Source organism: Pungitius pungitius, chromosome 7, assembly GCF_949316345.1.
Source record: "Pungitius pungitius chromosome 7, fPunPun2.1, whole genome shotgun sequence".
In the NCBI taxonomy this organism is placed as follows: Eukaryota; Metazoa; Chordata; class Actinopteri; order Perciformes; family Gasterosteidae; genus Pungitius; species Pungitius pungitius.
In genome coordinates, this window is record NC_084906.1 from 8,609,554 (window position 1) to 8,624,305 (window position 14,752).

Sequence of the window (14,752 nt, forward strand, 5' to 3'; positions counted from 1 at the left end):
ATGCAAGCAATAAATGGACTTTTAGAGCTTAAAAAAGATAGATGATTGGTATTACACCTACTGCATGAAGTAAACTGCCTAAGGACAGCGCAGGTTTAAATACACAGCAACACTTGGTGGTGAGCGTTTCAACAGGAAACCACAAACCACCTGATCAACTTTAAGGAAAAGCTCAATGGGGAAAAGTATAACTGAGATAAGACAAAGGTAAACCCTTATGTGAATATTTGGCTATTGGGTTGAATTAACACATGCTCAATAGGAGGAATGGAAGTACTGATAAAAACATTTTTGGCATGCATTGATTGTGGAAAACACAAACCAAAGGTTAAAATACGAGAAAACATTAGTATGGACTTCATTGAACTAAATCAATGTAAAGAGGAGAATTGTCTGACAATCATAGAAATATTTTCCAAATTAATTATGTTTGGGGGGTTGAGATACCAAAGGGAAGGTTTTTACCAGTAAACACACTGTGTCACAAAGTGACAACGTATCCGATCTGTTCTACTTTTGGGAAGAATGTGAAATATCATTGCTCTTTTTATCCAGTCTGCAGGACTGATGAAACAAATAAATTGTACAATTAATTAAGAAATTAGAGGGCTCTAACTTTTGAACAATTAGATGATGGAACTCATTATCTTAAATATTTAAGAAAAATAAGATTTGGCAAGAGATTATGTTTTCTGATCAATGTTTTTCCTCCACAGAAGCTTCCTTATTGGCCAATGAAGGCCACAGAGAGCCTGACATGGGCCGAGCACACCAACAATCAACAAGCAGAGAGAGACCATTCTGGATCCACCTCATGCAGGATCAGGACCCATTTATTGCCACATATGCTACACACAGAGTAATTTGTTTTAATGGTTTGTGTGATGCAAGTAAAAACATTAATAAGATAAAGTAAAATATGAGGAACATGTTCTAGTGGATCCTGAATTGGACTCCGCTTCGCCACCCGCTGTGATCTCCTTCGGTACCACCAACCTCCCACCACACCAAGGATGAAGAAGAACCAATAACTACAGCCCCATCAATGAACATTACTGTCACAATCGGGCTGGGGCAGGTTGCAGGGAGGACTCAAGCGCAGAGTTTCTCGAACCAAGTGCTCTTCATTTCAAACAAAACTAAAGACGTGCTCCAACGACGAGGGACATTAGACAATGACGCGACAAAGGACAACAGGCACACAGGGCTTAAATACACAAGGGAGGTGCAGGTGATTGGACACAGGTGGAGACAATCACGCAATCACAAGACAAGGCAGGAAGTGAAGTTAACCCAGGACCACAAGGAACATGAAACTTCAAACTAAAACAGGAAGAGGGACCAAACCGTGACAATTACGAAATGCTTGAATGATCTGAACGAGAGACGACAGGAGTCTGAGGAGTAGAAGAAACCAGGACTCATTTGGGGAGTCTGAAGACCCCCAGAATTAAATAACTAACTCTTTTGGACAACAACCAAAGACAGTCTTGTCAGCACAAACGATTCCAAGCTGACAAAGTAAGAGCCCTTACAGGACGATGAAAATGATGAAACGATGATTTACTAGTCAAGGAATTGCGATGAGTGATGAAATTATGAATAAAAGTATTATCTGTATTGGCAAAAACAGTAGTTGACCTTGACCGACAGAAGCCCAGTGCATGTTGTTCTGTGTCGACGGAGCACAGGAAGCGTGAAGATAAATCACTATCTGACACAGTGCTCCTAGCACAGAATGGTACAGGGGGTACACCAAAACATCCTGGTTAACAGCTCAAACTAATTTAAGGACATGAGATTATAAAAAGGGTCAGAGTCTGACAGCAGGCAGACTCTTGGATGGATGTGTAGAGTCTCCAGGTGCACCTGCGGCAAACTGCTCATTTAGTAGCTTTTCCTCTTTTAAATAAATGTTAACTTTAACTTTTTCTCATCAACCAACTCGGGGGGATTGAAAATCCCGACATTAACTAAATTGTAATTGTTGGAGGAAATTATGGGAACATTTTTTTCCCCTCTCCTTGTGATATCAAAATGATATTTCACTGGGGCAATTTGGCCTTTTGCCCTCCGCTGACTGGACTTCACAGCAAACAGACTTCAAAAAGGCATTGATTAAAACTTTTGGAATTTATTACACTTGAACATTAATATAATATGTCAGTATTTTAACTTATATATATAAACTAGGGGTGTCAAATGATTAAAAATTTTAATCAAATTAATCAGAATTTTCAGTGGATTAATCAGGATTAATCACTATTTGCAATTACACCTTAATTCTAACCATTTTTTCTTTCTGAAATGCATACCAAAGATAAATAACAGGACACAGATACATAATTATCATTATTATTATCATCATTATTATTTTTTACATAAATACATGTTATTGATATTTGACTTGGTATAATTCATTCCAGAAAATAATCAAATCAATGTTATTTGATAAGTTCGGCAAAACGAGTTTGTGCTCCTGATGCGAGGACCAGACATGTCAACCCTCCCGATATTTCCGGGAAACTCTCCCGGACCGACCATTCTCCCGAATTTCTCCCGAACAACAATATTGCTACACCATCCGCGCGGCAATTAGAACGGGAAAAGAAAACCGCTAGCACCCCCCCTCGACATCGCTAGCACCCTAGCACCCCGCACCCCCCCCGCTTGTCATTAAGGGGTGATGGTGTGTTACGGAGCCAGAGCAGTTGAGAACCACTGCCCTAGAGGAAGAGGTACTTTCCTGACCTGAATAATTTGTCACTCTGCGCATGCGTGAAATGTGTTTAAAAAAATGACGTAATTAACAACAAACAACTAATTAACGTCGTTAACGCGCTATTTTTGACAGCCCGAATATAAACATAACATAAGCAAACATAAATACAAATCTAATCCGGCCCCACATCAACTCTGACACATTACAAGCTCTGAGCGACACCTGAATAATCCATGCACCACACGGCGGCCAAACCCGCTTAAATCACACCGCCCTGCAGAAAGTACCGAAATATGTAGGGAAATTGCCTAGATGACAAACAAAAATGCATGTAGTTAGTCCGCTCTTACATCTGTAGCATGAAGGGAACAACATAAAATGGACGAGGAACAGACTACCTAAGGATTAATAAAGGACAGCAAGTAGCGGGATGATGACTGCAGCACAATACAAAATTACCACCAGCAAAGAATTTTAATAGTACTTTGAAAATATGCAACCTGTATATATGAAGAAAAAAAAAAAATCAACCTAGAAACATATTTACCCGATCACAAAGAAGTGGGATTTCCCCACACTGCTGTGGGTCCAGCAACACTGGCCACCCAATAGGAAACTGGCATTCCCTGGCAAAGTGCCAGACATATTTTATAGGGGCACAGCCGTGAATTCAGAGCGCCACCCCATGGCGTCACCTGCTACTCGTACTCACAAATCCCATGCAAGATTCAAAAGGGAAGATGAGTGGAAGCTGGGCAATGGACGGCAGGCACGGCCAGGAACAAGAAACAGACAGCAAACTATGTATGTGTCTATGGCAGCACGTGCCGACACGAGAAACTGTTCTCCTTTGTGGTCCAAAGGTCACAACAGTCCAACCATAGGCTAACTTAAGTCATGAACACTATTGCTCTCCTACCCGATTACCTATTCACTTGATAGTGATAACATTGCTTCTGCATTTCTCGGATACGCCTAACCCGCCTAAAACAGATTCAAGGCAAGGTAGTCAGGGTCAAAAGACAATGTCTTTACTTCAGTTCGGTACACGGGTAGTCAGACAGAGCAGGCGGATCGATCCAAATCAGCAAAGATTCACCGGTGGACAGAAACGGGTCATAATAGGTGACGGCACACCCAGGGAAATCGCTGCTAGGCTCGTGAAACAAAAGAGACGAACTGGCACCAAACAAGCATTGGACAGACTAAATAGAGTGGAAGGAGCCACAGGTGGAAACAATAAGGGCGGGGCTTGTGGTGTCTGAAACGAGAGCCACCCCTAACACCCCAGTCTGGGTGTCACACTGAGGAACCTGTAAACATCACTATGGATACTGAGGAGATTATATGTATGAACAACATTTAAACCTGCTAGCAATAATACTGTACCTTTGTGTTGCTCAAAGAGGCATATATCCAATTGAGTTTTTCCTCACTGGATTGATGACGTGTTATCTTAATGACATGATATCACTTATGTTTGCTTCCCTGTGAATGATGTAACCATTCACGATATATTACTTTAACCACTATAACTCATTTGCTTTCCTTGTGGCTGGATTTCCTTATCATAACATGTATGTGTGTTATTTCTGTAACAGGATTTGACAGTACTGTGATATTCTGTCCAATCCGCCCAGCTACGGAACTGAACTGTTGAACTTGCCTCCCATCGACTTTTTGCCTTTGATGAAAAGGCTTATCAGTCAATTGGTTGTGCTGAGTTCTGTCAAATCACTTGTATAATAGAAGGTTCCAAAGAACTCTTTTCCATTTAAACTCATATAAAAACTGCCGTTGGCCTTGGGAAGTACCACAGACTGAAAACCCCTTCTCTGTACATCCCTGTATCATTTAATTGTCTTCCTCTGATGTCTGCATTGATTTACTGTCTTTGAGCATATAAAAACTCTGGCTATGATGCTCTGGGTACCGATTCCGGAGCAGTTGCTTGAACTATTCAGCTCGGTCCTTCTGCACTACTAAAGTCTACTAAAATATACAAAACAAATTTCTCTTTGTAGGTCTCCCTTTATTCAGTCAAACCTCCGCCACAATAAGCAATTACTGTAAGTGCATATTACTCTGTTATTTTTATAGTAAGGGGACACCAAACTAATTGAATTAATGTAGCTACTTGTACAACAGGCTGTTAGTTTATCAGAAAACGTATATTGTCTGATTATTTACTTAATCCCTCTAATGTCACCTGCCCCTTACAGGTAACTTTGATGTAAGAACCATTGATTGAACCAAGCAATATGTCTCAGAAAAGGGTTCCAAAGTCTGCACTGCAAACCCCAGATCAGAAAATACAATTCAACCCAAAAAATATGAGTGGAAGCAGTTACATTTAAGTACTTGTCAGTGCCGACCTATGCAAAGATCCCGGACGAGCCCCCGATTATTACCACCCGGCAACCAAAAGGGAGGCCACACAAACACTTTCCAGATACCGTTTTATCCCACCACACAAGTTCAGTTGGTTGAAGTCTGGCTGAGGCTTGTGCCCCAGAGAGAACCCCCCACCCCCCCCCCCCAAAGTGCTGTCTTTTATTGCCTTCTTGGAGGTTCCTATGCGATTGGCTGGTCAGAGAGGTGAGTGTACAAGGAAACCCTGGCAGAGCAGGACCACAGCCACACAGCTTCAATTCAGTCTCAATCATCATGATCTACAGTGCAACATGGGAGCATGTCTGTGTACATAGTGTACTTAGACTTAAGGAGGGAAGTGGATGAAGCCTTAAGAAGAGTTTTATGTTGTGGATATTGCATTACCTTTTAATGTAGAACATACATTCTTTTGATTTGTAATTACTTGTGTGACACATTGATATGTTCTACACATGTTGTTATGTATGTTTGTATAAAATGTAACAATGACGTTGTTCACTTGTATCAGCCAGCTTGTTGAGTTGCTCAGTTGGAGAAAAGAAAAGAACACGGTTTTGTAGACATTTGAATCATTTATTAAACCAACGGCCGTTACACTTCCAGAGTCTTCCCTCGCAGTGTGAGTGACAGGGGACATTAAGATACAACTTAAAAAACCTGGAGGGTTGACGTTGAGGTGAAGAGCGGTTTCACAGCAGCTCTCTCACACCTCTTCTCCATTGTCATTTTCTTTACATTGGACGAACAGCATCGACACCGACTACCAAATCATCATTAGTAAGAACCAAGTAGAAAAAACAATCAGAAAAATGGATTAAAAGAGCTCAATCTTTTTTTCTTAGTGGATTTTTAAAGCTAAACACTGTAACACTTATTTTCTGTAAATTCATTATGTTTTTCTTGTATATTATCATATTTTAGTAAATTCAAGTTGAAGAGAGTGAAGACCCTATGTCTGCATGCTAATCTGTTGATTTGCTGGGTCTATCTACAACCACCTCTTACATAAAACAAAGACACTCTCACAAACACACGACATACATACATACTTAGGGCTTATCATTCACTGTGATTCAACCAAAAATCTATTCAAATATTTGGCCATATTCAAACCTCAGAAAGAAGTCAGTTGTCAAATGAGGGATGGCTTTGTTGTTGATTTTCCAAACAGATAAGCTCACTCTCGTGTAAAAAACGTTTAAATACTTTTTTAAATGTAAAAGGGCCGCAGCAAGCTGACAGCTGCAGATGGCACAGGATGGCCTGTTTAATGTCTCTGTTGGAGGAAGGGAAGCTAACTGGTAACCCAGTGTACCTGTGTATTTAACACTTTGTTTCTCTTTAGTAAATAAGCTAGTCACCAAGGTCATTTTGTGTAGAGCGAGAACAGCGTTTAAACCTGGCAACCCCACTATGAGGACAGGTCAGCTAATTTAATGAGGAGAAAATGGGGGTTGACCTCCACCCGAAGGGGCAAGGCCAAAAGTAATTCACTGACCCTGTTTTAATCAGCCACAAAGGGGAGCTCACTGGCAAGCTTTTGGTGGACGGCCATTGACAAGCATTGGGTTTGGACACAGTCTTGTGTGGGCCCAACACTCACAGGGATAGGCATTGGGGTTCGGTACATTGGGAACCGTGCAGCAAGTAAAAACGTGGACCCCTGGACCCTGGCTGTGGCATCTCAGCTCTCTGGCTGGCAGAGAAGTAGAAGGTTCTAGTTGTGCATAACAAACACCATGACAGTTCATACGTGGAACAGGTAACAGATCGTCCTTGGCGATTGCAAGCGACATCATGGTTCACCATAAGATACGCAGCATTGTGTCATGAGTTGTTTCAGATGATGGCTACCAGACACACCTGTTAAACCCAGTACAGTAGTGAGGGTTAACTGGGATCAACTGGCCAAGGACCTATTACTCCAAAAGAACTTCCTGTGAATTCCAGGGGAGGATGGAGACATGGAATACAAACAGGTTCAAAGCGTCCATTGTGAGTCAATAGTTGTCAAGGTGTAGAGGGAGGCCTTTTGGCTTGGCTGGCCCTGGGGTCTCTGCCAACATCAGACAGGCACCGGCTGGCCTAAAGGGCTGCCAAACCCCCCGGTATGAGAGGAATTCAAGAACTAAAGACAAGGACTTTTGGTTGGACTCACAGGAGTTCTAATGAATGTATAGACAACCCGACTGGGGAAGAAGGGCATAAGATGTGTTCAGTGGGAGAGAACTTGTACTGGGGACAGTGGTGGGCAGTGAAAGAGCAATGTGAGGAGCTCTGAGGCAGACTTTAGAAGACCTGTCCATATTTCTGGCAGAGGTTGCTAAGGTAGTCATGAAGCTACTCTGCAGCCATGGCAGCGGGTGGATGAAATTGGACTCCTGGAATTTAGTGGCGCTCACCTTGGGGTCACATGGAGGTCGGGGACAGTGCTTGTGGAGTGGCAGACCGCAACAGGGGATTTATTGGGGTATCACACTACTGAGGTTACCCAGTAAAGTTTATTCCAGGGTGCTGGAAATGACATGTCAAGGCATCTTCCTCTGCGATTTCTGGTGCAACTAAAAATAGTCCTGCAGATTCCTCAAGACAAATCACTTCTTTTGGAGTATGAATCAGCAATACAGTCAGAAGGATGGGGGCTTAAAACACTTTGTGGCCGTTGCATGGATGTGTAGTCCACAGACTGTTTGGAGATGGTTGTAAATTGCCACATTTAAACTTCTTTAATTGTGATGAAAATTTATACTGACAAGACTTGGCAGAAGGGGATGGGTGAATATGTTACAATAACTTCCATGTCAATTTCAACTGTTATATATGGTACTTTTTCTTCTCTTGCTTCTCTATATACTTATTTTACATATTTTGTACAGTATCAATGTACATGTTATCTATTTGGAGTCAAGTGTATTTTAGAGTGAGTGAGATGCACAGACAGACATACACACACATACAACGACACTCTTCACAAAACAGAAAAAAGCCTCTGTGCGACTAAGTGTCCTCTGAAGCTGAACGGTGGAAGTCAGTTTTTTCCAGCATGGTATGTGTGTGTCTGTTTGTGTGTTTGTGTGCGTCTCCCTGGAGCATTTCAGACTGTCCTTTCAGTTGTGTCACAAAGAAACGCAAATGAATCAAACCGCTAGATTCACAAATCAAGGCGCATGTGCCCTCCCAAATTGAAAATCAGTCAGTCGCACATCCATGCAATCATACAATCTTACGTGTACACACTCGTACTTTGACAAAAACATACACAAACGCACTAGAGCCTACGATACAATATCTTGAGGAGGCATTAAGGAAATCTCCTCAAATAAATATAAATAAATTAAATCATATAAAAAGAATGGGTTAAAAAAACATAGAAATTCTGTTAGATACATAAAAAAATCGACGAAGACTGAATGGATGCAAAGAGACAGGTACGTTTTGTAAATGATGACTGACAGACAGATGGACAAGCGGGTAGACACATTCACAAACCATTAGTGAGCAGGAAGGCCTGTTGGGATTCGGTGGGGGTGCTGGACTCTGGGGTCAGGCGGGCTCTCCTGGGGTTCTTTTCTGGCACTTTTCGAATCCCTCCCAGAAAGTATGAGCATGCTGTGCTGTATGTGAACGTAAAGCGTCGGGCCTCGTGTTTTTTTTTTGCTTCATGGGGGACAGGACCAGATTTCCTCAAGATGACCCAATGTTGAAGATTACACGGTTATATATAGCAAAAGCAGTTACTATTCTGAACAGTACTCAACACTCGGTGTGCTGAAAAAACTCATGTTTACTGAGAGGATAAATCAGGAGAGAAGTAAAACCATTTTCTTGTAGACTTCTATAGGACCAGAGGAGTCGCCCCCTGGTGGTCAATAGAGAGTAAGCCGTTTTAAGCTTTTAACTTGGCTCAGCATTTGCTTCACTTGGCAGAAAACAAGTGTTTTTATTTTCCCACTTGCTGCTCATAATAATGCTTAATATGATAAGAGGTTTAAGTAGTTTATAGCTGTCTCGAAATTCTTCATCGGTCTTATTCACTAATATTATGGAGAATACGTCTATGAACAGGGTCGACCAAGGACCTGTGTATTACCCCGTACAATCTAATTCCTATGTCACTGTGGTATATAGGTGTGAGAGTATAATGGCAGTGATTAGAGGAACAATGTGTGTCGAATAATTCGCTATTATATTTATATCCCAATTTACAGTAAACACTAAATAATAATAAGGAACATAGAGAATAGTCTCAGAAAATGAATGTCATGGATTACCAATTTTAGATGAATTCTTAAATGGACTTCCTCCTGTTGGGAGCCAATGAGCTTCCTAGCTTTACTGAAGCTAGGGATGGTTTTATTACATGTATGAAACAATCCCTCTTAAAGTCTGTGGGTATAAGAAAATCAATCAATTGGTTATCATTGATTGAACGCCTTAATTTTAAGATTAATTTGGTTTCCCTTTATTGCGGTCTTATTTCACAGCTACACCTCGTTGTAACAGGCAGCATCCTGTCCTCATTGAGACAGCACAAAGATTGCCGTCCTCAGGCAGGACCTCATCTACTAAGTTGTGGCAGCGTAAAACATGGAGACGCCTGGTATCTGAGACGCTCAGACAAGGCTTTTAACAAGGCTTTACATCTTGTGAAAATCTGGAGCCCAACCCTCTGAATGCATGGCTTGGCCTGTGTACGTGTACTTTCAACACCTGTGGTGGAACGTGTGCGTAATACATGTTTAAATGAACAGATCACAAATCTCGCTGGCGTTGCGATGGTGTGTTAAGGTGGAATCGCCGGAGGGGGCAAGACCTCCAATGTGTTTGCATGAGCTGATGTTCTTGTGTCGCTGTCTTTGTGCCAATGCATGTGTGTTGAAGCACAGGAAAACCAAGAGTACAAGCAGTTCATAAAAAACAAAGAAGCTGGATTTCAAATGACCCTTCAGGTCCTGAACTCTGAGTGTGCCGTTGACAACAAACACAATGAAATGATGAGATCCCTGCGATGTCCTTCATTCTGTACGTGTACACTGTATTAATGCATGTGAAGGCACACACAGTACTGTAAGCATATGAAAACCTTGGAACTCCAATACTGGTGTATGTAAATGTCAATTAAAGACCTACATTGGCAGCAATAGAAAGAGATAACAGCTGGTCCAACTCTAAATGTCCTGTGGTGAAACTCCAAACAAGGCAGTTTTGTTAGTTCCTGAAAAGTAAACATGTTGGAGAGGCAAGGTGTGTGTATGTATTCCTGTGCTGGGGGAGTGTCATGGAGGGGGTTAAAGGGAGCGTAGTGGAGGCGTAAGTATGGACGGTGTGTGTGTGCGTGTGTGAGGGGGGGCTATAGGATTCCGTCCATGAAGCTGGTGTCCAGCCGCTGGATGAGCACGCGGATGAAGGACATCTCCTTGCGGGTGTTCTCGAAAATCACCCTGGGGTCGTCGGACTGGCAGCGCAGACAGTTGGGGGCCATGACCATGGCCAGGTTGTTCACATCCATCTTGGTGATGGTCACATTGGCAGACTGGGCAAAAACCTGAACACCACAAATGCAAAACAGCCTTTAGTCAAATTCCTTAAGTCAAATTCAAGTTTGCTGCAGCACTTTGAATTTGAACCATTTTGATCTCAAACATAACCTGAAACACGATTACAGGTATTTTTATAGTTCCCAGTAGCTGTATGTGCGGAATTGTTGAGTGTTAATTAGCATGATTGCTAAGTTGAATGGTTTTGGGGAGCTTCGTATGTATAAGTTGACTTTGAGTTGATTCTCTGGTTTCGGTGCTGCTTGTTTTTGAGTTCAAGTTTAAGTAAAGTTTCACTCAATACTTAATGTCCACAGCTGACTGCTGTTAAGAGGGTTCTTAACAAGTCACAAAACATATACATAGATACAGATCATGGCTACTCTCTGTTTCTCCATCATGGAAACAAAGGAGCTGATTTGAAATTAGCATGTGCTGCTTACAGAATAAAATATTGCATTTAAAGAAAATAGATAGGATGTTTCTTAATCGATTTAGTGTTAATGTGCCTCTGGAGGATACACAGTTATAAAAGGTTTACTAGGAACTACTGTATGTGTGCTGGTACAAAGTAGTTGCTGCGGTTGACCAACCATTAAATTCACTTAATTTTGTATTCCAAAATAGGCAAAAAAATCGCAGCAACAAAGAAAAATAATAACCTTGTGATCGTGAGAATATTTGTCTTCACCAAAAGCTGTTTTGGTTTAATAAGACATCTCCTCTTATACCTCAGTTCCACGGTTCTCTCTTTTGCCATTTTTAAAAGATGTGAGCATTGTCAAAAGTTATGACTTCATGGTGGTATTATTTGGGTTCCAAAGTCACAAACACAATATACAAGTAAGTAGCCTTATTACTGGATGTCTTTGCTTTGTGATTACACACTGTATGTGTGTGTGTTACCTGTAGGAAACGGATGAGGTAGCACAGCACCAGTTTGTTGATGTGCGGCAGGCCCAGCACCACGTTGACAGCGGCCTCCGGGTTGTCATAGTGACTAATGCACTCCTCGTAGAACTCATGAGGGATCAGCGGCTCCTCCAGCTCCCTGTACCAGAGCTTCAGCAGAGACGCTGGGGACACGGGGAGACACGGGACAGCGTGAGAGCATTCAAGTTATCCACTGCATGTGCATGACATCAAGCAGTGTGGAGCCAGAACCAGGTGAGTGTCAGGCTGTTCAGCAGTGTGTGTGTGTGTGTGTGTGTTAACCTGGGATGTGCGGGTCTTCTAGTCCAGTGGGGATTTTCCATTGATCTACTTGCAGCTTGAGGGCATTGACTTCATCAATGTCCCCTGGTACCCTGGAGGTCAAAGGTTACAAGATGGTTACATTCCTGGTCTACTCTCTATATTTATACATAGATGTAGGAGTCAAAACTCAAAAAGTGCTGCAGACGGTGGGAGGAGAGGACTGGGTCACACAGGAAAGTGGATTCAATAGTTGTGGTGGATTGGTCATGCACCTCAGGTGTAGATGCTCAAACTGTGACCACCAGCATCGGATTTCCATCTAACGACTCCCAATCTCTTCCCCTCACCTGAAGATGCCTTCAGTCTGGTCTCCGTTGAGACCCAGGACCTCCTCGGAGAGGCGGGTCTGCACCCAGGGCAGCTGGTTGTCAGGGTAGCGCTCCTTCTGGAGTGCCATCACCTCATCCAGGGAGGAGCCAAACATGGAGGGACTGAAGATGGCATTCCTGGCGTGCTTGATCTCCTCCACACAGGGCTTCTGCAGGCCCTGAAGAGAGAGAGGTGTGCATCTTAATACAGAGAGGCAGGTGAAGGGCAGCGTGAGTACGTGACAGGTGTGGGTCAGAAAGCAGCGGGAGGAAAGTCACATATTCAGATGGCAGTGAAGAACACCGGCCCATCCAGAGAACCCGCTGTGCTGCTAGCGGTCAGCGGGCTAACTGCAGCCAAACACTGTGGAGTCCTACAAGCAACAAATGAGGTCCGTCAGCAACCTGCTGGCGCTCTGGCACCTGAACAGGTACATGGTGCGAGGGCTGGGAGCCAAGCTGCTGCCTGCTGGAGGCTACATTTGAGATTTGAGTGATTAATCAAGAACAAATTATTGAGCAAAGACTGCGAATACTTGCACGTTTTTTTCTTTGTATTTAATAGATCTGCAAATGACGTTGTCATTATGGGGTATGTGTGTAGAATCTTGAGGAACTTAATCTAGTTCGGAATAAGGCTGTAACATAATAAAATGTTGAAATGAAGCGCTCTCGCTACTTCCTGGATATATCCACGGTCTATATATGCTGGAGACTGAGGGCAGTCCATTTTCCTTGTACCTAGAGTATATTACCTCCCGCTGTCAGTATTAAACATTTATTTTGCATGTTGGGACAGAGTGTCGAACTCACAGCAACTACAGGATTACAGAAACGTGAGCACATCTTCCTTCATAAAAAGGACAAACCCAATCCAATCCATGCTTACCTTCTTGGCACCAGTCAGAGCAGCTTTTGTCAGTTTCCTGTAGCAGTATTTAGCATAGCTGCTAATGGCCACTCCTGGAGGAAAACAGATGTATTCAGGCCATTAGATGGTTTCCTGTATTTTAAATGTTGCATGCATGTTGAAAAGAAACAGTGCAGAAACTGTGAATAGTTAATAAGCACGGGGTTAAAGGTGAAGCAGCATGCAGAGAAGAGCCTGTGAGTCACCACCAGTTTACCAATTGATCAATTTGAACTCTAACGTTCAGCCGAGCACATTCAATCGAGTTACAACTCACAGTAATACTTCTGATTGTTGCTCACAGACATCCAGTAATTATACCAATAAAAAATATTGCCCTAAGACTGTTGGTGTCTTACAAGAGTAAATTAAATATATCAAAGCTCATAAACCATATTAAGAGTTTAGCCTTACTAGAGAGTTAATATTTTTTTATGTAAACTAACAATTAGATATTTGGCGATATTTAAAAGCAATATTCTAAAGATAGACGCATACGTGGTCATCACTTCAATATTTACTTCATTCTTCATTTGAAAGAAACTCCTCAGAGGACCAAGACAAGCTAAACAGCACGTGTTCTCTCTGAGCACTGTGAGGGGAGTGGATGGTGAGCAGTTGTTCTCCTGGTGCCCCTGTAGGGGGCAGCAGAGCACCAGGAGCAGAGCAGAAACAGGCCCACCTTGGACCTACACACAGAAAGCCTGTCTCCTGCTCACGGAGGCTGGCTTTGGGATGTAATCTGGAGCGTCCTGTCATTGCAAAGCTTTTGACAGGAAATGATATTCTACACGGATTTGTTTGGTTGTGCGTCTGTATCGGTTTCCCTCTTTTCCGATATTTCATCCTGGAGTTCCCGACAGACTCTCCTCTGTGCAGCTAAAATCAATACACTACCACGTCGTTTATATGAAAAAAGGCAGAGTGGATGCAGAATGTGTGTAACTGCATAGATGAGCTTGTGTAATGGGAGAACAATACTTTGAATCCGTATCTCATGGCTGGAAGAGACCTGCTGGGATGGTGGGAGACTGACAATTGTTATTCAAACAAAGAAAAACCTCCAATAGTGGACACAGTGCAGCTTCCGTCTACTAAGGAGTGCTCGAGGAATTGTCCACATATCCCCGGTCAGCAGGGACACAGTGTCCAAGCCCCTGAAATCCTGTCACCTCACAACGTATGAGATCTCCTGATACTCATTTCAAAAAACAGAAACCAGTTATATTTCTCTTATCAGTATAACGTTTTTTTATTACGGTTTTGTAATACATGGATTTGCGAAAGGTGTGACAATGCATGTCAAGTGTCCCAAACATTTATGATACACATTTATTTCATGTGTATCCCTACATTTTAACTTCTGCACTATTGTCTTGGATTGTACTGAGTTTCTACTTGTGTGGATTCCTTTTTATAACATTTAACGAACACCCTGTCAGGGACTTTAATTGGGAAGGCACCTGACACTATGTGGTTATGGGCAGTGTTGTGCCTGAACGCGTTCATTGAACGATAGTTCACGAACTCGTTCATATTTTGGGCGAACGTGAACTGAACGTACTGTATTAATCCCCGATGAATGTTACTGTGAACTCGTTCATTCTGGTGTCTGTGAACGGCA

At 42.5% G+C, this 14,752-nt stretch overlaps 1 protein-coding gene across 1 annotated transcript in view; it reads right to left on the reverse strand.

Annotated features, from left to right (window-relative positions):
* Positions 1-8,520: 8,520 nt before the first annotated feature.
* The window catches only part of arhgap39 (Rho GTPase activating protein 39), a 59,160-nt gene continuing 52,928 nt past the window's right edge, over positions 8,521-14,752 (reverse strand). Inside the window, exons 7-11 of the mRNA XM_037469456.2 lie at positions 13,108-13,181; positions 12,198-12,397; positions 11,869-11,960; positions 11,560-11,729; positions 8,521-10,661 (exon numbers count right to left, since the gene is read on the reverse strand). Of these exons, the coding sequence (XP_037325353.2) occupies positions 10,467-10,661; positions 11,560-11,729; positions 11,869-11,960; positions 12,198-12,397; positions 13,108-13,181 (731 nt within the window). The 3' untranslated portion in view covers positions 8,521-10,466. The remainder of the gene's footprint in view (positions 10,662-11,559; positions 11,730-11,868; positions 11,961-12,197; positions 12,398-13,107; positions 13,182-14,752) is intronic.